Source organism: Penicillium canariense (genome assembly GCF_028826845.1).
Source record: "Penicillium canariense strain IBT 26290 chromosome Unknown utg000002l_segment0_segment0, whole genome shotgun sequence".
Lineage (NCBI taxonomy): Eukaryota > Fungi > Ascomycota > Eurotiomycetes > Eurotiales > Aspergillaceae > Penicillium > Penicillium canariense.
In genome coordinates, this window is record NW_026622729.1 from 3,511,504 (window position 1) to 3,535,980 (window position 24,477).

At 51.6% G+C, this 24,477-nt stretch overlaps 10 protein-coding genes across 10 annotated transcripts; 4 read left to right on the forward strand and 6 right to left on the reverse strand.

The window, feature by feature from the left end:
* Positions 1-958: 958 nt before the first annotated feature.
* On the forward strand, positions 959-4,942 carry N7482_004466 (M protein repeat protein; the record flags this gene model as incomplete). The annotated part of the gene is made up of 3 exons (XM_056686591.1): positions 959-4,534; positions 4,651-4,721; positions 4,795-4,942. 3 exons carry the CDS (start codon positions 959-961, stop codon positions 4,940-4,942), a joined length of 3,795 nt encoding a protein of 1,264 aa, XP_056545333.1.
* Positions 4,943-5,435: 493 nt separating this feature from the next.
* Positions 5,436-7,588, reverse strand: N7482_004467 (uncharacterized protein; the record flags this gene model as incomplete). Its single annotated transcript, XM_056686592.1, has 8 exons — positions 5,436-5,637; positions 5,700-5,952; positions 6,015-6,151; positions 6,236-6,504; positions 6,568-6,754; positions 6,809-6,884; positions 6,936-7,271; positions 7,333-7,588. The coding sequence occupies 8 exons, from the start codon at positions 7,586-7,588 to the stop codon at positions 5,436-5,438; spliced, it is 1,716 nt and encodes a 571-aa protein (XP_056545334.1).
* Positions 7,589-8,410: 822 nt separating this feature from the next.
* Positions 8,411-8,765, reverse strand: N7482_004468 (uncharacterized protein; the record flags this gene model as incomplete). The annotated part of the gene is made up of 3 exons (XM_056686593.1): positions 8,411-8,488; positions 8,545-8,655; positions 8,709-8,765. 3 exons carry the CDS (start codon positions 8,763-8,765, stop codon positions 8,411-8,413), a joined length of 246 nt encoding a protein of 81 aa, XP_056545335.1.
* Positions 8,766-9,747: 982 nt separating this feature from the next.
* On the reverse strand, positions 9,748-10,919 carry N7482_004469 (uncharacterized protein; the record flags this gene model as incomplete). Its single annotated transcript, XM_056686594.1, has 5 exons — positions 9,748-10,055; positions 10,122-10,252; positions 10,314-10,525; positions 10,580-10,650; positions 10,709-10,919. 5 exons carry the CDS (start codon positions 10,917-10,919, stop codon positions 9,748-9,750), a joined length of 933 nt encoding a protein of 310 aa, XP_056545336.1.
* A 1,888-nt stretch (positions 10,920-12,807) lies between these two features.
* N7482_004470 (uncharacterized protein) lies at positions 12,808-13,400 on the reverse strand (the record flags this gene model as incomplete). Its single annotated transcript, XM_056686595.1, has 2 exons — positions 12,808-12,938; positions 13,004-13,400. 2 exons carry the CDS (start codon positions 13,398-13,400, stop codon positions 12,808-12,810), a joined length of 528 nt encoding a protein of 175 aa, XP_056545337.1.
* Positions 13,401-14,399: 999 nt separating this feature from the next.
* N7482_004471 (mitochondrial intermediate peptidase) lies at positions 14,400-16,784 on the reverse strand (the record flags this gene model as incomplete). Its single annotated transcript, XM_056686596.1, has 1 exon — positions 14,400-16,784. One exon carries the CDS (start codon positions 16,782-16,784, stop codon positions 14,400-14,402), a length of 2,385 nt encoding a protein of 794 aa, XP_056545338.1.
* A 231-nt stretch (positions 16,785-17,015) lies between these two features.
* N7482_004472 (MICOS complex subunit MIC26/MIC27) lies at positions 17,016-17,921 on the forward strand (the record flags this gene model as incomplete). The annotated part of the gene is made up of 3 exons (XM_056686597.1): positions 17,016-17,042; positions 17,122-17,211; positions 17,295-17,921. 3 exons carry the CDS (start codon positions 17,016-17,018, stop codon positions 17,919-17,921), a joined length of 744 nt encoding a protein of 247 aa, XP_056545339.1.
* Positions 17,922-18,177: 256 nt separating this feature from the next.
* Positions 18,178-19,399, reverse strand: N7482_004473 (uncharacterized protein; the record flags this gene model as incomplete). Its single annotated transcript, XM_056686598.1, has 3 exons — positions 18,178-19,017; positions 19,084-19,167; positions 19,226-19,399. 3 exons carry the CDS (start codon positions 19,397-19,399, stop codon positions 18,178-18,180), a joined length of 1,098 nt encoding a protein of 365 aa, XP_056545340.1.
* A 191-nt stretch (positions 19,400-19,590) lies between these two features.
* N7482_004474 (RNA methyltransferase) lies at positions 19,591-20,477 on the forward strand (the record flags this gene model as incomplete). Its single annotated transcript, XM_056686599.1, has 4 exons — positions 19,591-19,667; positions 19,723-19,821; positions 19,881-20,173; positions 20,230-20,477. 4 exons carry the CDS (start codon positions 19,591-19,593, stop codon positions 20,475-20,477), a joined length of 717 nt encoding a protein of 238 aa, XP_056545341.1.
* A 462-nt stretch (positions 20,478-20,939) lies between these two features.
* On the forward strand, positions 20,940-24,287 carry N7482_004475 (DUF3591 domain-containing protein; the record flags this gene model as incomplete). Its single annotated transcript, XM_056686600.1, has 1 exon — positions 20,940-24,287. One exon carries the CDS (start codon positions 20,940-20,942, stop codon positions 24,285-24,287), a length of 3,348 nt encoding a protein of 1,115 aa, XP_056545342.1.
* Positions 24,288-24,477: the final 190 nt, after the last annotated feature.

Here is a 24,477-nt window from a genome sequence, read left to right on the forward strand (position 1 = left end):
CGGCCGGTTCCATGGCCATCAAGACGCACCAAAACGCGAGCCCTCGCATAAAGAATGAAGAATGGCAAAATCTCGGAGTACATTCTTGATGATGCTGCTGCATCAGCTGAACCCGGGGGTCAAAGTTTAATAGATACGATCGGCACAGTCGTTGGGCACCGTCTTTGGGGGAGAAGGCGCGGCCACGTATTTGATGGAGATAAATCCCACGTCAATGAGACAAAATAGAAAGTAGAAGACCAAAACTCTTTCCATCTCGCTCGTGGGATTGGATATCGGCGGGTCCCTGAAGTCGACTTGCTGTGAGGCAAGCGTGCATGGAGCAGCGACGATCTCCCCCTCCTCCATCGACACCGCTTTTACTTTTCCCGCTTTCTCCTTTTCCCTTCCCTCTCGAACCCTTTTGCGCCGTTCGCGACTCTTGTTAATTTTCTCTTCTGGTGGTCCTCTGGTCGGTTGTCAGCCCTTCAACTGAGAATCGGCCGTGTCATATCCGTCGAACGAAGCCCCTGAAGCTTTCAGAGCGAATCTACACGCGCCGCGTGAGTACCGTGCTTTCCCCCAACCTACACAGCTGGCCACGCAGCTCCCGGGGCCTTGTTCTATTCAAAGGAGCTATTATCCTGTTGGCCGTGGCTATATTGATGCCCCTGGGGAAACAATGGCTGCTGGTTGCCGGGCTTGTCAATCCCTGGTCGGACCACGTTCCGGCGCTTCAGTCACAGGACTATAGCTTCGGGATGCATTGCATAAACCTGTTGCCATGCTGCGACGGGGGCCAGAAGAATACATTCAATGTTGCTATTGCAATACTCTGCTTTGTTTGAATTGTATCGGTCAGAAGCTAACCAGACTGGTGTTGTGCCTAGGCCCCTTTTCGGTAGATCTTAGCCGCCTACGCACATTACCTCGGCTTAACCCAACACGCTCCCTACAATAATCATATCAATTGACTATTATGGCGTCGACCGAAGAACCTGTTCCTCTTTCCTCCGATGTGGACATCGAGAACGCACCTCCAGTGACCCCAGTGGACTCGACTGTGCTGTCTGGAAGCGAGGACATCAGCAAATCCAGCCCCGAGGCATCCAAAGAAAACGCTCCAGTATCCTCGGCCAAGACCAGCACTGCGACTGCAACTAAGCGTCCAGTGTCGAGCTCTACAACTGCTACCAAACGCCCCACCTCGTCCTCTGCTGCATCGAAGACGGCAACCTCGACCACGCGAACGAGCACTGCTTCCAGCACGTTAAACAAGCCGCCTACTCGGCCCACGACTGGTACCACTGCTACGCGCAGACCACTGAGCACGTCGACTACTGCTTCCCATCGATCTCGCCCGTCGATCAGTAGCTCTGCGGACGAGAAGCCTCGGTCTATTGCCAGCTCTGGAGATGAGAAGCATGGCATCTCGGGGACCGCCAAGCGCATGTCGATGGCTGGTACCACCTCCACACGGGCCCCATTGAAGTCATCCTCTACTATTGACCGTCGATCGAGCGTCGCTGGCTCAGCACTGGAGAGGAAGCCTGCGTCATCGACGACAGCCCGCACTGCCACCTCCACCTCCACCTCCACGAGCAAACCCGTAGGCAAGCTGACATCTTCGACAACGCCCAGTACCCGCGTCACTCCTTCATCCACTGCGACTCGAACCGCGACCCGTCCGATTTCCTCTACTCCATCCACTCGGACTGCGACCTCGTCGGCAACTGATCCGAAAAGGCGGCTGAGCATTGTGCCCGGTGCCACTGCACGAAGCTCTGAGAGCGCCGAGAAGCTCCAAGCTCTGCATATGAAGCTTTCAGAAAGTGAAGAGACCATCGCCAGTCTCAAGGCTGAGCTTGAAACAGTCAATGACAAGCTGAGCCAGCTTTCTGGAGCAGGAGAGGACGGTGCTAAGGATAGCGATGCAACTGAGTCGGTTCGTGCGGAGCACGCTGCTGAACTGGAGAAGTTGACTTTGGCTCATGCCGAGGAGCTTCAGTCTCTGCAAACACGGTTAGAGGAGGCTGAGACTCAGCGCAAGGGTCTTGAAGAGAAGTCTCAGAAGGAGCTTGAGGAGGCTAGGCAATCTGTTAATGACCAAGGCGATGACAAGACCGCTGCTGCTCTTGATGAGCTGAAGGCGACTCACAAGACTCAATTGGAGAGCCTCGAAAAGGACCTGGGAGAGCACAGGGCTGCCTCTGCCGCATTTGAGGAGCAGATCGACACTCTGAAGAAGACAATCGAGTCCCAGAAGACTACTCTTGAAGAAGAGAAGGCTCTGGCGCTTGACGTTCTTGAGCGAGAACTGCAGGGACAAAACCAAGTGTTGAGTGAACTCAAAGCTGAGCTCCAGAAACTCTCCGATGCCAAAGATCAAGAGATCAGCGCCGAGAAGGAGGCCATGAAGGACATGCAGAGTCAGATTGCTTCCCTAGAAGCCAAGCTTGCCGAAGCTGAGTCTGCCACTCAACAAACCTCAGAGCAGACTGCCAGCACTCTTGCCGAAAAGGAGAAAGAGATCACCGACCTCAAACAGGCCCGCGGGAAGCTTCAAGAAGAGCTTGACGCGTTGCAAAACGGTGCTGTCACTGAGCATGATGCTAAAATGAAGGACATGGTGTCCACCCACGAAGCTGCTGTTGCGAGCCTGAGGGCTGAGCACGATGATGCGTTGAGCTCCCTGTCTGCCTCCCATGCGGAAGAGCTCGCTGCTGTCAAGGCCGCTGCCGAATTGACGGCCTCCGAACACTCTCAGCAACTCCAGGAGCTTCGCGATTCGCTGGATTCTGCCAAGTCGGCAGCCCAGGAGGATCATGGTCATGCCATCTCCGAACTCAGGTCAGCTCATGAGATCGAGCTCAAGTCCCTGCAGGAGAAACTTGAGGCCTCTGAGAAGGCCCTCGATGAAACTCGTCACGCCTTGGAGGAGGGTAAAGCCTCTGCTCAGGAGGACGCTGTCCACGAGATTGACGCTCTTCATCACAAGGTTGAGTCGCTGGAAACCCAACTGTCGACCGGAACAACTGAGATTAAGGCCCTGCAGCAGGCGATACAAAGCAAGCAGGCCGAGGCCGAGGAACTGTACCACAGTCTGAAGAACCTCGAGGCCCAGTTCAAGTCCAAGAACGATCAGCAAGATAACCTAATTAAGGAGCAGGACACCAAGCTGAAGGCTTTGGAAGAGAAGGCTGCTGAAGCTAGCCGTCTCCTCGAAGAGCACCAGTCTCAGGGAGCTACTACTTCCGAGAAGCACGCCAAGGATCTTGAGACCCTGAAGGCTGCACACGCCTCTGAGCTTGAGCGCGTTCAGCAGGAAGCTTCTGTTTCTCACGCCAGTGCATTGAGCGAACTTCAACAGAAGCACGATGAGTTGCTTGCCAAGAATCGCGATTTGGAGTTGGGCCATGCTTCCCGGGTTGAATCGCTGGAGGCTGAGCTGAAGTCGACTCTGGAACGCCATGCTGCAGAGATCGCTACTCACACCGAGTCTCGGGAACTGCAGTCCTCTGAGCTGCAGAAACAATTCGAGCAGACCAAGGCTAAGCTGCGGGCCGAAGTCGAGGCTTTGCAGGCCTCCGGCGCGGCTGACAAAGAGTCCCATGCGAAGGAGGTCGCTCAACTCCAAAAGGGTTTCGAAGAAACCAAGGCCAAGTTCCAGGCCGAGCTTGAGGCTTTCCGGGTTTCCAAGGCGGCCGATGCTGATGCTGAGCACGGTAAGGCCATTGAGGAGCTTCTGACTCTTCAGGAGGCAAAGATTTCGGGTCTGAGGGAGGAACTTGAGGCATCCAACAAGACCAAGCTCGAGGACCTCCAAAAGTCCCACGAGACCGCCCTTGCGGCCGTTAATGAGCAGCTCTCAAAGGCGAATGCTGCTGCCCAGGATACATCTGTCCTCGATGGTTTGAAAGTCACAATTGCTGAGCTTGAGCAGAAGCTGGCCAGCGCCGTAGAGGCTCACGTTGCGGTACAAGAATCAGCAACCACTGCTTCTCGGGAGCTCCAAGACAAGCACACCGCAGAGCTTTCCAAGATCCAGGCTGAGCACGCGGCGCTTTCGGACAAGCATCAGGCGGCAGTCATCCAGGTGGAGGAGCTTCGGAAGTCTGCCACTGCCGCTGCTAGCGGTAGCCAGTCTCAATTGGGGTCCATCCAAAAAGAGCTTGCTCTGTCCAAGGAGGAGATTGACTCGTTGAAGGCAAAGCACACCGCCACCTGCCAGCAGTTGGAGGAAATGCGGGTTTACAACAAGACCATTGAGGAGAGGCTCGCAGCTGGCGAGCAAGACTTCAACGACCAGATCGACAAGAACATGCAGCTTCTTAACCAACTCGGCGATGTCGACAATAAGGTTTCCGCCAGCCGCAAACGTGTACGGGAGCTCGAGGCTGAGTTGGCTGCTCTGAAAGCCGACAACGAGAAGAGCATCTCGTCCGGTCTGGACGCAAGCCGATGGGCGTCGGCAGAGGAGGGCAGCGAGACAGCTGAAGAGGGAGGTCCAGCCGCAGCGGAAGGTGAGGACCTCGGTTCATCCATTGAGGGAACGGTGGGAGATCCCCGTTTGAAGTCCTACTCCTCAGAGTTGCCCAATTTCCATCCATTTACATGAAGATGAGGCCAAACATATTTTTCCATACAAAAACTAATCGCAATCGTCCGTAGATGGCAAGCATTCAGGAGCAGCTTAAGCACATCCGCTCCGCGAACGATGAGTGGTACGGTGAGCACCGCAGGTTAGTCCCCGAACGAACTAGATCCTATACCCCCTTGCGTTTCGGAGAATTTATGATAACCCTTGCAATGCAGGCTAATCGGCGAACTGGCTCAGCTATCCCGCCGGGCTACCCCGAATCCCCCGAGCGTCTCATCAACCCCTCATCCTGAAACTACAGCATCGGCGTCCGAGTCGGAAAGTAGCCGTGGTCGGCCTGAGGAGGTCCCTGCAGCTCGGTAGAGACTTAATTTACCGGTCTTGGCGGCTTTCGGCGCGCCGTCCCTTGCTTGTGCTTCGGGTGTCGCATGATTTTCTTTGTTGGATCCTGTTTCGCTCGTTTCGTGTCGTTGCTTCGTTCGCTGTATGTAATAGGACCCAGGATACCCTGCTCTTCTTTTTATGCCGGATTCATCTGGTATGTTCATGTTTAATACGTTCTATTGTTTAATTCCACCACTTGGTCTGTCTGCCTTTGGTTAGACTGGTTGTCTGTGTATACGTTCAAATGGTTGATTGTCCAGATATACAAGATTGTAGTAGCATGTCATCAAGAGTTGTAGTATTTTCACCCTCCTGCTAGTCAATGATGCTCCTTTCAAGCAGCTTTTTATTGCGTCGCAAGTCATTACAGCTTCAGACTGTCGATGTGGTGGTGCCTCGGCGGTCATATGAATGGCCCGATTCGACTCGGTCCAACTTCCCCCCTGCTCACTATCTACACGAAGCATAAAATTCAGTGTGCTGACTCGTAGCGGAGATTACCGGCCGCATCATGTTGCTCATCCCAAGAAGTCAGATCAGCCTTCGGAACCTTGACGATTCTATGTGTGATAGCTCCATCATCAAACTTGACAATGGTCTGTCTGTGCTCGTATCCTCTCCACCGAGGAATCAAATTGATCCAGAAGTAATAGTAGATAGCACAGATCGAAAGGCTGGTCACAGTGTCAGTCTCAGAAGTTATGGAATAGATTAAGCCGATGTGAAGAATACTCACAGTCCAATACTCACGACCAGATAGGTCCCATACCAGAAGCTAACATCTCCGCCATCTGCGCCTCCAGTCGGTGGGTACCAAGGTGCAACAAGCATATACGCATTGGCTAAGAGGGTAAATCCAATCGCGACAGCCCATGCTTTGAAATCGGGTGGCGGTAAATTGAGTGCCTTGCGGCGCTGTCGAAGAACCAAAAGTCCAATAGCTATCAAGAAGTTGAAGATGTTGGAGGGATAGACGGCGAGGTCGACAACTATGAAAATTTCGTGAGTAAGCTGGTATTCTACAGATATTTGGTATGGCAGGAGCTCGAACCGAAATTAAAGGCATCTCCGGCAGGTGGTCCGATGATCATGATAACTGTCAGTGACCATTGGATGGTGTAGGGGCCCAACGGGGTTCCAAAGGGTTTTGTCGATGTCCAAAATTTGGGCCATGGAAGAAGACCTTGTCTACAAGAAATGGTCAGCTCGTTCGCCTTCTTGATTGAGTTTAGGTAGGTAACAATGACAGTGGAAAAGCAGGCTAGCTCTTACCTTCCTGTTTCTCGAAGCATCCGAGAGTAATTTATCATGACAGCAATCAAATTTCCGAAGGCACTGATGACAATAAGGACACTCAATGCCCGAGCAGCTTTAGCGGTGCCGAAAACCTTTTCGAAGAAGAGACTAGCCGCGATTTGTTTAGAGGCCATAATTTCTTCCCTCGAAGCAACGGAGAAATATGCGACATTGACTAGAATATATAGTATTGTGACGATGATAAGTGAGAGGGGAGCAGTCCAACGGAGCTTTTTCACGGGGTTCTAGGTACATTGATATTGTTATTATCACACTGAAAACAAGACTGAAAGGGTAGGTTATCAAACCTTGATTTCATTTGCAAGACCAAAGACGTTTTGGTAGCCAGCGTAGGAGAAAATCAGCTTGATCATGGCGTTTGTGGCGCCATAGGCGCTCGCTTCTGATGAGCCTTCCCAGGCATTTCGCCAGTTGATCTTAGGGTCTTCCACTTTGGTATGTCCGCCCAGGACAACCAATCCAATAATGGAAATTCTGCATCAAATGGTGTAAGCATGTGGTGTAATCTATTGCGAGGCTAAATCGTACAGCACCAACGTCAAGATCTTGACAATTCCAAACCAAACGACGAATCTCAACGACCATTTTGTATTTGAGCCGACCACTGTGACTTTCAGCTAGTTGAACTTTCGTAAGCTTTGTGTTCGTTACCAACCAATCAATGCAAGCGTATATGCCGCGACGGCAACTCCTTTCAATTGCCAGGTCGTGTAGGATATTCCACCGATTGCGAAGACATACTCTGCGAGTACTACCGCATTGCTGCTTGCAAACGAGAAAATGACATGCTTCATCGCAAAGACTGTCGGGAAGAAGTACTTCGGCTTCAGGTATGCTTGTTCGAGGTAGACAACTTCGGATCCTGATCGACTGGGAAAGTAGGCCGTGTACTCCAGATATATAGCCTGACTACTCTGTGCAATCAAATATCCAATAAACCAATAGATCATGGAAAGTCCCACAGAGCCGACTCCCTTCAGGATAGTGGCCGCTTGAGGTATAGTTCAGCATAGGGAATTGTATCAGGAATATGAATGACAAGCTCCACTCACGAGTTGAGAAAATCCCCGTCCCCACCATTTGATTGATGTTTAAACAAAACCCCACCAAAATATCTACCGAGTAGCCCAGGGGCGAAGCTGCTTCGACAGGTGCGCCGCTTGCATCTTGGTAAGTCACGGTCGAAGAGTTCAAACCCTCGGCTGCCGTGAATTGCAGATTCCTTTCTCGAATTGCATAGTCGTCTGACTCTGAAGTTGGCCGAGATGCCGTCTTCGCTGTTTTCCCTTTGTCTTCCCAGGACGCCATGTTTATCGGAATAAACCACAATGTAGTTTTTGTGCAACTTTACTTCAAAGAACGCTCATGGGGGATGGGGGGGCAAATATTGCTTGCTGGTGCCGAGGGGTGCTCGTAGGTGGTTTCACATTCAACAGAAATACTGTCAGGTTAAATAAATGAATTTCTTTCGTTCGAGACTCAAATAATTCGATGGCTTTGCTTCATCGCCAGACATAAGCACGTCATATGGGGCAAGAACAGAACAATCACTCGCGTAGTTAGGAACACGATGCGCTACCTCCGCCAATTAACGTACGCCATAGGCTGATAGGCAATGCCATGCATGGCGATATCTGATCCCACAATTCTATCATGACGGCTGCATCAACTCCACAATTACCGGCCACGAGAGTGGGACTTGCTCGGCCTTTCAAGTAGACTTAAACAGAAATGGGACTCCGACGATCCTCACGTCCCTCGGGTTACACCCCAACCCCCCTCAATTCGTCATTCGAGCCAGAAGCATGCTCATCAGCTAACAAATAATGCAACAACCATTAGTCGCGCAAGTGTCTTTGGTTCACAAGGTGTCTGCAGAAATTCATTTATCTATCGTACTCCTCGTCATCGGCGGCAACCTATTGGTTTGAGCCAATAAAGGGCTCCACGCGCTTGGAATATCTGGTCAGTCAATCTCGTCTAACAGCCTTTGCAATCTATCATTCATTAACGTACAATACGGAGCTAGGAAAATAAGTTAATCCTGTGATTGGACCGTGTGTCCCCGTCCATTCAATTATCCTGTCTTATTTAATATCTTTTGCTTCAAAGTTTGTTTCAAGTGTCACCCTAGATTGAAGTTCCGCCCCTTCCATCATGCTCACGGATCTTCAGCGTCTTAATATCAACCCCAGACAGGGTTCGAACCTAGAGATTACTCATTTAGCATTGTCACCACGGTATTGGTGATCGAAAAGTCTTACATTGACAGCCATGATGTGTCGCTGCTCTGGAGCCTCAGCTTTTCCGTACACACTGGTTCCGCAGTTTGTGCAGAAATAATGGGGGTAGTTCTTGGTTCCAAAGCGGTACTCCTAACATACATGGTTAGTGCCAGATCCGAAAGTTTCTTTTCGCCTCAGCGGACCTTTACTGCATCGTCAGCGTGGTGGAAAGTGACATCGGCTGTCTTGGGGTAAATCATCAGATAGCCGTTCAGGTGACAGATAGAGCCTAGAAGCAAATATGCATTTCAGTGTCTGAAGAGTTTCACAAATGTATTCTCCGTTGACAGTGCTCCATACAATTGCACTCCATTACTTCCTGCTCCGATACTGGTGGTGATATTTGCACCGTGAACTTGACCTGTCCACAGTGGCAACTACCATCATAGCTTTCTGAGTTCGCCATCCTGTCCGACCGATCAAGGCTGAGTTGATTGCTTGAAATAATGGAAATCGTTGATGAGTCTGACTTTGCTGGTTTGTTGGGACGGCCTCTCTTATTGAATTCAAGGGTGGCGCGAGCTTCCTCGTATTCGCGGGGTGGATGACCAGTCCTTCCCTCAGCCGTTGAGACCTCGCCAAATTGTACCAATTAAATAGGAGCTCGTAGCTGGTCGTTTGCGTTCAACATGACAGACATGCGATCCAATCAGATACTATGGGGACACTTGCTGCCCAGTCCAGCCAACCATGCCGAGATAGTCGTTCTATCGCTTGGCCTTCGCATCTACTGCTGCCAAGTCGTCTGACTCAGCCTACTGAGCTTTGGCGATCAAGTTGAGCTGCTGCCACATTGAATGCTCCCATGAAGAGGTTCGAATCCAAGCACGATCTCACGGTAGTGCCAGCCCATCACTGTTTGGGTCTGAGAAGTGCTTTTCGCGCCTTTTAAACTAAGAATTAAAGTCGGTGCATACTCGAATCTTCAAAGTGATACAAAAGATATCAGGACATTGCTGTCTTTTCAGATATCCTAAAATGATATAACATTTAGATCAAATCGCAATAGCCTATATGTTGATGTCCAGGTTTTATTTTCCCTAAACTCAAAGCTCCATCTCTACATGAAAACAAGCGTTTGATAACATAATAAATGCACAGCTTGATGTAGCATGATGATTGAACGCGATCACAATTGCTGCTATAGTCTCGCATTCCTCGGTACTGATCATTGTGAACCACCTAGAAGAATGCAGTGGCATCCACATCGTTTTCTCCAAGGCTTCCCAGGTTCCAATTGGTCTCCACAGTCTTCAACAGACTATAGTGATTATATGCGGTGCCGTCCGTGGTACCAACCTTCGCGCTTGAGACCGCGCCACCCAAAAGGACAGCATAAACTTGGTTCGTCCCGGTGGTCAACCCCTCGTCAAATGTAAGGATTATCAAGGTGCGATCAGTGTTGAAGCTCTCGTTGGAGAGCAGAGGGGTCAAAAAGTTACGAGACCAAGTTCCAGCTGTGGCGAGCGAACTATCATGGCCATCGTTGGCTAGAAGTCACATGGAATCAGTACAAGTCCCAAAGAATCTAGACAAGAGAAGAGAGAAACACATACTCATGTTGGGTGTGATGAACATCCATTGAGGCAGCTTGTTGTTGTCTAGGTCTTCATAGAACATGGTGAAGTTCTTCGATTTAGCAAGACGGTCGGTATTCGATGTAACCGAGTTGTAGCTCATCAGGGGGCTTGGAAACAGTTTGTTAGTCACTTTGTGCTCTCACACAATTTTGGTGTTGGGAGGTTCACTTGTGCTTTCGCATGTAGTCATTTGCACCGGTTTTTTGGTTGACATAATTTGCCTCGAAGCCAGAATAAGGCATATCCTCTTGATACAAACTCCAGCTGACGCCAGCGTCTTCCAGGAGATCAACAATTGTCTTGGTGCTCGAAGAGATATAGTGCGTATTGTCGTCAGCGATCCCGAAGGTACTACCACCAACAGCGGCCACATAGTTAGGCTGCGACCCCACGTGAGCAAGAAGGGATAATCCACAAAGCTTGGGTCATCTTACCTGAGAGGGATGGGTGATGGCAAAATAATTTGTGAGTGTTATGCCTAGAGACGCAAGATAGGCGAGATTTGCTAAATTTGAGGTTAGCAATATGCATTATATTTGAATCCCATGACATTATTCACTCACTGTTCTTGATGGCCGCACTATAATTTTCGTTCTCTAGCCAAATTTGAACAAAGCGATCGAAAGTTAAACCGGCAACGCTTGATGTAGGGGATAGAGTTAGCGCGGTGGCAGCTGCCTTGGCTACAGCAGCCGTTCCAGTAGAAGTATATTGCGACTGGGCGTAAACCCCTGATGCCAGCGCAAAAAGCGCAGTAGTTCGTGAGAAAATCATGGTACCGAAAGGGGTGGTGATAGTGAAGAATAGGATAGAGCTGGAAGATACAATATAGTCTGTGGCTACATTTCCCTACCTATTTATACTCATCGAAACCGGTAGCATTGAATTCAAATGCTATAATTCTTCCTACGACGCTTCTCACTTCGCGTTGCTATTCAACTAACCAAAGATGCAAGTGAGGTAGTATCATCGCAATATCAATTTATCGTGTTAAATACCGACAATCGACCACGTGTAGCGGCAGAGTGTGTAGCACTAAACCTCACTAGGGACTTGCATAACGCCACTTTTCAAAGTAGAGTTCTCCTAGCACGAGGTATTCTATACAATGACCAACAAACGAAAGGACGGGGTTGTCTATATTATTAATAATGCTATATCAAAAAACCATATCACCTTGCTAATGATATCAGTAGTCGGAGTGCGAAGTGAGATTTGGCAATTATTTGGTACAGGGTCAAGCGGGGGCACGGGGTTTCCGGAGCATGGTGGGGATATCTGCAAGACCATAGAAGCTTTTAGCCTCTTCGTATTACAGAGTAACATCGGGGCTAATTCCCGCGCATGCGCGCAATTCGTACAGTGGCTAGGGCGCACGTGTACCAAGGACTTGTGTTTTTGATCTTCTTCACATTGTCAGGCTAACGATGTACCGTGGAATCTTGACATGTTGGCAATCTGCAGAACGCCTATGGAAGTGCCTTAAGCAGATTCCACTGCACCAAGAAAGTCAAAACCCACGATACGTCAATAAAACGTTACTTATCACCCAGCATGTGGGTTAACGTACCTGACAAGGGTCTGGTTAACGATAGCGCAATTCAGGATGCTGATTAACCTCCGTATGGATCCTCATGTGACCGACGGTTTACTTTCTTCACGAAAATCATTAAAAGCATTTTGAACTCACAGATAAGATCATTTGCCTTGACTTCCACCCCATCGAGGTTGGCGGGGTCACTCACTTTCTTTTGTCGATCGACTGTTAGTACTTGTTACGTTCTTACTTTGGCTCGCTAGTTCTTCGATCACGTAATCATTTGAAAGCTTGGTTTCGCTCCCAATTTAGTCTTTATTAAGATATTTATTGCGATAGTGACTAGTTAATTATAGAGTCTGTATTAGCAGCCACTATCCCATTGGACCCAGTGCAGTGAGGCTCACTATACTCTACCCTAACTCCTTAACTATAGTATCTAGTAGGTGAATCGCACGGCATTCCTGGTTCCCTCATATCCGTGATCCTTGTCCACTTGATTGGTTATAGGCGCCCGATCTTGCTGGGCAGGAAAGGAGGGGGCCCTGGAGTTAGCTCCGGAGGGGAGCCACTTCTGGCGTCGTTTGGTCGAGAGTGGAAACGGGTGGAACAATCGTTGAACTCAAACAGCAATATTAGGACCATAACATAATGGACTAATAGTGCTGGGTGGGTGTAGGTGTAAAGAAGCTCTTCTTGTCAGGGTAGAAGCTGTCGATCAGGTAAGGATGGCACAATGGAACCAAGAGTAGGTCTTCATTCGAACACAGGTTTTGATTCTTGAGGAAAGGAAAATAGATACAATGTGCGTGCGCCCTGTTATCCCTTCTATTGGATCATCTAACCTGCGAGGATTGATGCCCAATCTACGGGGCCTGCGCTTGATCTTCCACATGGGGTCTTGTAGAGGAAATCCTGTAAAGTGGAATAGTGGGGGGTTTAGCGGCGGCTCGCCCTCTAAAGGTACGGGTGGAAAGACGGCCGTTTCCGACGCTAGGAGCTGTTATTTTGGGCACCGATTTCATAGGTCCTCAGATTCTATATGTAAATCCTTGCTGGAGGAGACTGTCACGCCAGCGGCATTCTGGCACCTTTGATGACAGTTGTGGGGTGGTCTGCGCAGGGCTATGGCTTCGCTCGATGGGCGCCTCTCCACAGCTTGACTGCACTTGTGAAATTGGGAGTGGTTCTAGATTCTTGCTCTGATCTGTCGCCCAGGTGTGTTCGTTCATCTCCATCCTCATATCGAATATCCTCTTTGGACCAGGTGGACCGGATAATGTGAAATCCTCGCAAAATGCAGCATAGGACTGGCGCACACGCATTTCCCGCTCTCTCTCGAGGTCTGGCTCCGGCCTCGGCTCATTGATGATCTCTTCAATCGGGTGAACCGACGTCTCACGCCCCTTGACCAAAGAGTAGGTTCCTAAATCTGTGTGAGATTTGTCGAGAGCATCCCTCTCCATTTCCGCCATTTCCGCTTCTGTCGCCTTGTTCAGCTTATTGAGATTCTTCTCGCTGAGCTCGTTTCCCCGGGCGGTGGTGGTCAATGATGGGCGTGATATTCTCTTGGATACCCATCGTGTGATGGATGTCACGGTGTTTCGTCGGCGAAGTTGACGAGGAGGTGAATGGTTGGATTGATGGGCTGTAGAGAATGAGGTGATTGTGTTGGAATGGACAGATGCATTGTCGCTAGTAGGAAGTAGTTCAGGCATCTTGTGAGATTTGTTCTCAGATGGCAGGAATGAAAAGGACAGCAACGGAGCGGAAGGCTAGAAGTAGCCCATGCCACTCTTATAAATGTTGAAACGGGAAGACCAAAATTCAGCTGTTGAATTTAACGTCGACCATGCACCCGACACGCTTGGTTCAAGTCAGTGAGACCGCAACGCTTTCGAAACACGTTCGAGAAGGAAGACCTACCCTCATACGGCGTACTTGCGCGGGAAGGGTGTTCAAGCACGCCGAGCGCCAACGGCTCGAAAGACAGAGAACCCATTTACAAGACATATGGGGTCGAACCGCAGGATTTATCAAGTTTAGCATGGGACCCTGCTTCAGGTGACCCAAGGCGGTGGCTTGCCTGGGTTTGCGATCACAGGCTCCATGAGCATTCCCCTCTTGACCGTTTCTATCCTCGGGGACTTCCACTGCAGCAAGCCACCTGCACGATACCACTAGGGCCCGGGCGTACAGAGATTGGCGCTGGTTCGCAAAAGAACCGGGAAACGCTGACACGAGAACAGCTGCTTACACGGCTACTACATGTGGACCCTCTGCTTCCGATGCCTTGGATCTGCTTATCCTGAGCAATGAGGATTTAGAGACGAACTGTGGTAGCGGGAGGCCCTGCGATGGGACCGCACGGCTGCAGGAGGTCTTATCGTGCGCTGAGACACTTCACAGGGAGTGAGACACATGGGCCGCCCGCCAAACCACCACCCACGAAGCCGGGCTGAGAAATGACTCGTGTGAGACAAGTTCATCCAATGCGAACATGAGGCTAACGCATCCTATTCTGTCAGGTCTGATGGGGCTTGCTGCTGCCAAGAGCGCAGTTTTCTTGAATGATCTACACCGCGGGCTAGACGTGCGATGCCGGGTAGAGGCAGATCTGGACAACCTCGTGGGGGGTTCAGATGCAGGCCGCCATAGGCGGTTGAGAAATATATGGGATATCATTATACAGTAAAGTTACAGGCCCAGTAATATATTCAGCCAGACATGCCATCTCTGCCGAGGCCCCAGCGGCCAACCTCGCGCATGGCTGCGTCGCGACCTTCAACCAATCGGCCATCGGCGTTGGAGGGGTTATGTTCGCCCAAAACACCTGCTACGCACTGCCAGCCAGTGCGGCCACCTCCCCAGCGGAGAACCTCGTTCTTATACCGCTCACCAGCGGCGCGGTCGACGGAGCCCTTTCCAGAGAGGAAAACATCCTGCCAGATCTTGTTGGCGATAGCCCGGTCAAAGATATAGCTGTAGTAGGTGGCGCCATAGCCATACAAATGGCCGAAAAAGCCTTGCCAGGACGTCCGGGGCTCGATGCCATCCGGGTCTGGCAGGCTGGAATACTGGTTAAACACCTTGTGATAGATGTCGGTAGTGTCAATGCCGCGGACTGCCTGGTCGCAGGGAATCGAGTGGTAGGCTTGGTCCACGAGAGCCATCAGGATCTGTGTCTCGTTTTCCACGGCCCCATATATTGAGCCGTGTGCAGTGCGATCCTGCTCCATGCTGCGCATCATGCTTTCAGACAGGGGCTCATCAGTCTTCCAGTGCCGCGCATAGAGAGAAAGAACTTCCGGTGCAGTAGCAAAGCTCTCCATCAGCACCGAAGGAAGCTCAGCAAAGTCGGTCGAGCATCGAGTGCCGGAAATGGACTGAAGTGGAGTCTGTCCCAGTATGGAGTGAACAGCATGGCCCATCTCATGAAACAGTGTGCGCACGCTTTGCTCGCTCAAGAGCGTCGGCCGACCAGAACCATTTGCGACAGGTTCCTGGAAATCGCACACGAGAGCGATGGTGGGCAGTTGGCGTAAAGTCTTTGTCCGTGGGTCTACCGCGGTGGCCATGCCATCGTTCGGGTGAGCAGACTGGTCCATCGAGGCGCATTCCGCAACCTCTTCAGCAGATATCTCACGCGAGCAGCGCAGGGTGAAATGAGCAGGGTTAGGGTGTTTGCCAGGTCGCGAGAACAGATCACAGTAGACCACTGCGATGTGCTGCTCCGACTCATTCACGACATCCAACCGGCGGACATCCGCGTGCCAGGTCTCACCAGGAGAAGCCTCCTGCGGGACGAGCCGTACGCCGTAGAGACGATCAAAAAGTCGGGAAAGACCTTGCATGACTGTACCCAGAGAGAAGAACTCGGGCACGGCGCTCAACTCGCGAGATCGTCGAGCCTGCGAATACTCCATCACGCGCTTATGCACGTAGTATGCATGGTCCCATGGCTGTAGCGAGCTTCCCTTCATTTGCTGCAGTTGGGCCAGCTCTTCGCTGACGGGTCCCCGATTGCTCGAGATCAGCGATGTCAGGAAGTTGGAGACCGCCTCTGGTGTCTTGGCCATCTTATCGCTCAAAGCCATATCGGCGAAGCTGTTGTAGCCGGAAAGTTGCGCCAGCTCTGATCTCTTCATCAAAAGCTTCTCTAGCCGGTGGATTTGGCGAGAGCTAGAGGTTCGAGTGGCGAGATATACCTCTTTCCGCACAGACTCATCTCGGACAGATTGTAGCACAAGCCGGGGGATGATTCCCATGGTTGGTACGGGCGCTTTATTATTCCACTTTTTAATTCGTTGGACCATCAATGGGTCCAGTCCCTGGAGGCTATTCGCGCTGAAAACCACCTGGGATTTGGCTGGCTCTGCGCCGCCGAAGAAATCGGAGCCGACCTGGCTGACATCATTGGACAAATTCACAAATCTCTGCCTATCACTCGGTGGCATATGAATCGCCGAGTTTGTGAAGTCCTTCATGAGAATCTGTGCCACGATTGTCTCCGCCTCGGTCCAGTGTGAAGTAACCATGGGATTCGCGACAGCCTTGCTCAGCTGGTCATGAAGGCCCGTAGTCGTATTCAGGACATTCATGTATTCGAACATCAGCGCGTACGCCTGCGTCGCTGCTTCTTGGATTCGTGGATCGGGATGCATCGTTCGAATGAAGTCGGAGAGGTCAATCACGCGACATAGGAGGTCGCTCAGCCGGTCGAGATTCCGTGCCAAACTCCGATACTCGTCCAGAGTGGAAGCTTGCAGCACCTTGGCCACAATCGCCTGGCATTTCTGCAGCGAAACGTTGGCAAAGGCCCTGAAGCCATCTGGACTGGTCAAGTATTGGTTCTGAACCAACCCAGCCCTTTTGGGAGCCGCGCTGCGCTGGTGGGAGAACTCTCTCCAGAATGGCTGCGAATCGAAGACACGGCGTAACGTCTCATCATCGGCATTCTTCCTGGGTGCGCAATTATCCGCTGGAACATAGTCGGCGTGGGATCTGGGAGCTGGTGAGGCGGCGCTTTCGAAGGCTCGTGATTGCCCCCGGAAAAGACATTTACGGCACGTCCAGGAGCGGCGCCCGACAGGGCGGAGCATGGTAGGATTTGTATAGACAGTAGAAAATAAATTCAAAACACGAACAGCCGCTGATGTACAGAAACCGCAAGGAAACCAGAGCAGGGAAATGAGTAGTTGACAGAAGGAGTTGCGGGCAATGACGGAGTTTTCTTGCGTTCCGCCGAACCGAATAATTCCCGTCTTGGCTTCGACCCAACTTTGCTTCATCCTCACCCATCACCCTCTGCTTCCTCACCCCACACCCCCAGGATGTCATTCCGGCCGATGTTGAAGCAGGTATGTTCGGCCACCTATGATTGCATCTGGTTATTACTGCTGCAATTGACCTGTCAATGGCGTACTGACTTGTTGCTAGCGGGCTGTGGCTCCGATCGCAGCCACCCTCCTCGCAGGAGGCATGGCCCTGTACCCCAAGCAGACTGCTTTCGCCGAGGAGCCTCGCGAGGTTAGACCACCTGAACCTGTTCTTTCTTGATATTTCGGTTCGCGAATAGATGTTTCTGACACACGACTGCTTGCCCAATACAGCGGAAACCCATCTACGACGACTTTCCATCTGACATCCCGGAACCCTCCAAGCCCGCGCCCCCAGCTCCCAAGGCGATCTCTCTGCCCACATCGCAATCTTCCTCTTCCTCGCCCACTCCGACAGACATCCTGACCGCTCAGATCCGGCAAGCCCGGCTTTTCCTTTACTCCCACTCCCTCGCCGCCGAGAACAGCTTCAACGCCTTCCTGTCCCGTGCCCTGCACATCGAGAATGCGTTCACCAACACCGTTGCATCGCTCGCGCCTTCCCCCGAGTCTGGTGAGCGCCTGACCCCCGGCGGTATCTACGTGGTCGTGTCCGCCATGGCCGGCTCCATCGTGTCACGTAACCGCGGCATCTTCCTCCGCACCCTGTCGCCAATCACTTTCGGTACCGTGGCTGCTTTCACTCTCCTCCCTGTAACGATGCAAAACGTGTCGGATCTCGCTTGGGAGTATGAGAAGAAGTTCCCAGCGGTTGCCGAGAAGCACTTGGCTGTTCGAGAGCGGGCGGAACACATCTGGTACACCGCTATTGCGCACAGCGGGATGACCCGCCAGATGATGGAGGATAAGATTGGTGAGGCTCGGAAGAAGCTCGAGGAGATGGTGAGCAAAGGTCACTAGTTTTTTTTTGCTTGGTTTGATTCCGTCCACCCTGGGTGGTCTGGGGGAGTTTCATCTTTTGCATGTGTACGCTTAGAGCTCGTAGATCCGATGATATAATCCGGACGTCCCCTTTGTTTAAAAAACATTTGTTGGTTCCAAATTATCTGCTTTGGTGTGGGTTGTAGGTGATGCTGTTGCGCTGAAGGAAGTATTGTTGGTATAAGGGTAAAATTCATCATAATCTACATCAAACCCAGTGCCGACGCACATGATATCATTGTTCTTCTTGTGCTGGCCCTGGTTCTCCCTCAACAGCCTCCAATGACTCTGTTCTTAGATCTGTTGCTGGAGCCGGGCTGCCCGACATGGTGGGGGAGACGCCAAGTTTAGGAGGAGGTGGCAGAGCGGTTCCCTTCCGTGAAGGCGCAAAGTCTTGCTCCCGGCTCTTCTGTTCACCTTCGGCAAAGTAATCATCAAATGCTTTGCTGGGGGATACTCCCTGCCGCGGCTTTGCACTCCGACGGCTCGCAGGCGATGTGCCAGTTGGGGGGGAGGTCACTCTCGTCTGAGCCGCAAGAGGAGGTGGTGATGCCATGTTTGCTGGAACCAAATAGTTCCCAGAAGATCCAATTATTGCCGAGGGGCCGTTAGGATTTCGCGTTGCCGTAGAGCTGCCATCCTCGCCCGTTTCAAAGACAACCTCGCCCGGTCCTTCCACCTCCTCACCCAGCCCAACCGGTAGTCGATGCAATGCCCCATATCCTAGCTCGGCACCAAGGGCACCTTCGCCACCCCATCCTCTAGTTGGAACAAGCTCGACCTCCCGTACAACGTCAAATTCACTGTTGTATACCCATAGAACGAGGGTGCGATCAAGATGGTCCTCCACCAACTCCCCGAGAGCAGATTCCCCGCGTAATGTCCCACTCGGCGTTCCGATGATATAGTCTGAATGTGGGAGCAGCCCTGCACGGTAAGCCGGGCTCAGAGGCGACGGCGTCCCAAGGACATGCCAGATGTGCTGGGTGGAGGAAAGGGGGGCAAGTTGTAAGGTCAGGCCGAGGGAGGGGTTTGCTGCTGGTACAGGGACTGTGACGCTATGCGTTCGCTGACCCTATATAGAAGGTGGGAAGTATTAACATTTATTCCCTTGGTGGCATATTGGAAAGCTTCAAAGTACCTTGGCGCTCCAAATTTCCAATGTTAAGCTAGAGCCGGCGCAATTGCGCACTTCTGTCGCAAAGAGGCTTGGGTCTGGATCTTCCTGCACATACGTATCAGCTACCGCCCCACCTTATTGTCAGAGATCTCTGAGAACATACAATAGGATGTCCGTTAATTCCCACGATAAAATCAAACCACGGCTCCAAGGGCAGCTCGGCGTCTTTGTTGCGGAGAACTTGGAATCCAAAGGCGTTATCGCTCGGCCCGTTTCGAGGCTGCTGGACGGGCTCACCATCCAGCCGACCAATGAATCGATTGAGCGCGCCGAACATCACGTCCTAATCTGCCTTTCGGTGGGGTCGAGCTCAAGAAGAAGCGGGATATCGAGGCTAATAGTCGGGGGAGCTACGCGGGCATGCGAGCTGGCCAGATATTAATGCAAACGATGCAAACAACCCTATCTTTATCGGCTGGCGCATGTTATCGAAGACTTGCGATTTGTATCGCCACAGGACTTTACGACATGGCAGATACAGACGTGGCACCGCCTGAGGTGCATCATTACAATAGTATTGAGGAAGTCCCCTGGGATATTCAAAAGTGACTTTCCTCCGCATCTTGTCTAAGCGAACCGCAGTGCTGACTAGCCACTTAGTTATTGGGCCCAACGGCACCGCATCTTCTCCCAGTACGACGATGGAGTATGGTTGACAGATGATGCGTGGTTTGGAGTCACGCCTGAACCGGTCGCCAAGTATGTGCCTTTCATATACCTCTGATCTCAAACTAGTATAGAGCTTACATTCTGAACAGCAAGATAGCAGCACATCTGGCGGAGACTGCTCCCGCTGGGCGCTGTATCTTGGTTGATTGCTTTGCTGGCGCCGGGGGCAATACCATCGCTTTCGCAAAGTCTGGCAAATGGAAGCGCGTTTATGCTATCGAAAAAGACCCGGCTGTTCTCCAATGCGCCCAACATAACGCCAAGATTTACGGTGTTGATAATAAGATCACCTGGTTTGAAGGCGACTGCTTCCAGATCTTGAAGAATCAACTTAAAGACCTCGCACCTTACAGTGTCATTTTTGCAAGCCCTCCTTGGGGCGGTAAGCGCATCGTTGACGTAGATTGTGAGAATTCTTGCTGACATGATGTGTACTAGGTCCGGGCTATCGCTCTGATGAGGTATTCAATTTGCGGACCATGGAGCCATACTCGCTTGAAACTCTCTACAAGGAGTACTCACTCTTTACTCCTCACATGGCTCTATACCTGCCTAGGACGTCGAATGTGAAACAATTGGCGAAATTTGTGCCTGAGGGTCGCAAGGCAGAGGTGATGCACTATTGCATGGACGGCCACAGTAAGGCGCTGTGTATTTTCTATGGTGACTTGACTGTACAACAATAGGTAAATGATAGGTAGACTACTTCTTTTTCACACGAATCACAACGAAGAAACTCATGAAATGAACAATAGAGACGTCGTGCTCCCACTGCCATACGTAGGTCAACAAGTGGGTATTAAGCTGATTGCCTAATTGGGGTTAGTGCCATTGCGGCTTTTGCGTGTCACTCGCCGCGCTCTTCAGTCTTCCGTCCCGCGCACCTGGCGACACTCCTCACCACCCCACCCCTTCGTTTTGATCGCGTTGGCTAGGCAGATATTCTATCCTCGTTGGTGAGCAGGATAGACTACCCGATGCGCGCGACTTAATATCGTCTTGTTGCCTGCCCGCTCGGCCTACGTCAACAGCCTGCACCAGCCTCTGGCGTCCTAATCCGCTCAGTTGACCTTGACCCCCGAGCGACCACGTCCTCATCATCCTTTCGCTTCTCTTTACACCGGTCTTTTCCTCATCACCAATCAATCATGCCTCACGCGACGCAGAACTCGGCCTCAGCGGCCCCGGAAGACTCGGAATTCGACAATGTGATGCGCCAGCTGAATAACTACGAAGGTGGCCCAGAATTTGACTTCTTAACGCGAGATCTGGATGTCGGTGAGAAAGCAGATGATGCGGTCGACTACGAAGACTTTGAAGATGATGAACTCCCTGAGGAAGAAGAGACTGACGTACCTCCACGACTCCCCGGGAACGAGACATCGCAAGACCCTTTCGCGGACCTAGGTGCAGATGATGCTGGACTTTTTGGACCGGGCGACGACATATTTGGAGGTACTGGCGAAGATGCACAGACTCAGGATGACAATCTCGACGACTTGTTTGGCGAAGGGCCCTTTTCGCCTCCACCTGCTGGTCAGGTGGATGATACCCAGGGTCTCTTCGAAGATGAGGAAACATCATTTACAACTCAGCCTGTCGAGCTACCGCCTATTCCTTCCGTATCAGAGCCCCATGATCAGTTTATGCAAGTGGACGATGATGATTTCTTGGATGATGCTAGTGTACTTTCGGAGGAAATGGATGAAGCAACTCTGCGCGCGTGGAAACTCCAACAACAGCTGTTTGCGATGTCGGGCAAGGGAGGTCCCGAACATCTGCCTGCGCCCCCGGAAAACCACGAGGACCTTCTACACTCCTTGTTCCCCAGCTTCGACCGTAACACTCTTCCGCGTTGGCTGGAGCTCATCCCACACAAGAAGGCGTTTTACCTTGGAAAACAGCCACTCAAGGTCCCCAAACCGGTCCTTCCTACGAAAGTCAACATCGAACTGGCCCCCGACCAAGAACGTGTGTTCAGAACAGGTCAGCCGAATAAGCGCGGCCTGGACCAGGAGTCGTTAGGCATTGTGATGATCACCGAAACCGCCCAAGAGGAAGAAGAGGATGCAAAGGAAGACTTCGAAATGGGTGACGTTGATGCGGATGAGATGCTCCCCGGAGGATTTTCCATGCAAGACCTTCGAACTATCTGCGTTGACTGGGATGTTAAGGATGAGGACCTTTCTGCAACAGAGGAGCCAAGTCCGCCTGCCCCAAGAGAGTCCGCCGATCTTTTCGACGACGAGGAGGCGGATTGGTTGGTGGACGATAACCAACCTTCAAAGAAGCGCAAGACCGGTCCGACTTCCATGGACGTGATCGCTCTATCTCATACCGATATTCCACTCTTAGATGACCCCGAGCAGGCTGTTTCTCAGATCGCGAAGAAGGTCACTATCGATATGAACGACCCCAATATTCTGGTTGAAGAGTTAAGGTCAGAGGCGACACTCCCCAAGCCGAAACAGGCTGTCCCCCGGGGCAGGGAAGAGGTTGACACAAATCTTACTCGCCGGCTCACTCAACGATACAATATCTCGAATGACCAGGCATACGACATGCTGAAGCAAAATCACCAAAATAAGATTCGGAGTACCCTTGGAAACGTCACTCTTGAGCATGCTTTGCCTGCCCTGCGCTTGCAGTGGCCTTACTACAAGACGGAGCTGCAAAAGGCCGAAGCCCGATCTTTCCACAGGCCTGCCTTGAGTTTCCGGGTTGGTCAAACCTCGTGGTTCAAGAACCCTGCACATGTCAAGCGCAAACATCTTAAGGGCAAGGATGCCAAGTCTCTTTATGAGTCGACCAAGTCGCTGTCGATGGCTGATAATTCCAATGTACTGTTGGTGGAGTACTCCGAGGAGGTTCCTATGGTGCTCTCCAACTTCGGCATGTGCAATCGCTTCATCAATTATTACCGAAGAAAAAACCCAGATGATCCCACTCGCCCCAAAGCTGAGATTGGTGAAACGGCCGTCTTGTTGCCGCAGGATAAGAGTCCATTCTCCATTTTCGGGCATGTTGACCCGGGTGAGATTGTCCCCGCAGTCTCGAACTCGATGTACAGGGCGCCGTTGTTCCCACACCAGGCCAAGTCGACAGACTTCTTGGTCATTCGCAGCACCACTGGCTCTGGAGGAATGAGTTACTATCTGCGCAACATTGAAAACCTCTTTGTTGCCGGTCAGCAGTTTCCTGCCGTTGATATCCCCGGTCCACACTCGCGCAAAGTTACCACCGTGGCCAAAAACCGCATGAAGATGCTTGTCTACCGACTTCTCAAGAAGAGTGCTGACGAACGACTCGCGATCTCTGATGTCACGGCCCACATTCCTGGCACCACCGATATGCAAAATCGGCAGAAAGTCAAGGATTTCCTGCAGCATGACAAGGATACCAAGTATTGGAAACCGCTGGATCCCGTCCTCCCAGATCAAGAAACCATTCGGTCATGGGTTCAGCCAGAGGATGTATGTCTGCTAGAGTCTATGCAGGTCGGCCAGCAACATCTTCACGACACCGGTTTCGGCAATGACGCGGAGAACGGCGGTGAGAACGAGGAGGACGAGGAAAGCGAGAGCTTCGAACAGCTGATGGCTCCCTGGAAGGCTACCCGCAACTTCTTGCTAGCTTCGCAGGGCAAGGCCATGTTGAAGCTTCATGGCGAGGGCGATCCCACTGGTCGTGGTGAAGGCTTCAGCTTTATTAAGACATCAATGAAGGGTGGCTTCAAGGCGATCGGTGAGAGTGTTGAAGATAAACTGGACGCACAGCGTCTTAAGGAGCTCGGTGGCCACAGTTATAACGTTGCACGCCAACAAAAATCATATGAGACGTCTATCCGGCGAATCTGGGATTCGCAAAAGGCAAGTTTGTCTTCTACTGTCGAACATTCAGACGATGAGAGCGATGTCGATCAAGGAGAGGTGGAAGAGTTTAACAAACCGACTCCGCGATCTGAAGCTCCGACACCGGCTCCCACCAGGCGATACGACGATGAGACAACCAGTCAATTCAGCAGAATGAGCTTTGCGAGCCAGAAAGGCAAGGTACTGCGTATCACCCGCCAGTACAAGGCTTCCAATGGCGCGATCATGGAGAAAGAACAACTTGTCTGGGACCCGCGAGTCATCAGACACTATATCCAGCACCGCCACCGCTCCGAAGCCCTCACCACTAAGCTGGAATCCCTTCAACCAACCGGTGACCCCGAGGTCGATGCTCGCAACCGCAAGTTGATCGAGGCCGAGCTAAGTCGTCTGAACCGGAACAAGGAGCGCCGCTTTGCTCGCGAGAAGCAGAAGGGTATTTCTCGTGCGGGCGACTCGCCCGCCGATGGCAAACCCGCCGGAACTCAGCGCAAGTGTGCCAACTGTGGCCAGGTCGGACACATTAAGACAAACAAGAAACTTTGCCCTCTTCTCAACGGCACCATGAAGCCAGAGGATCGGATCACCGACTCGGCGTTCTCCATGAGCGCTCCTGTTCTCTAAATCGCTTTCTCTTCAAAACTCCCAGGTCCCTTCTGCGGAATCTCCCCTTCTTCACGTGGCCCCACCCTGCCTTTCAATATGATACCCATGCCATGACTTCACTATCATCGGGATTTCTGTTTTTGTCCGCTTTTGTCCGCTTTTTCAACTCGTCCCTAAGACTGGCACTACTTGATTCTGCACGTTGAGT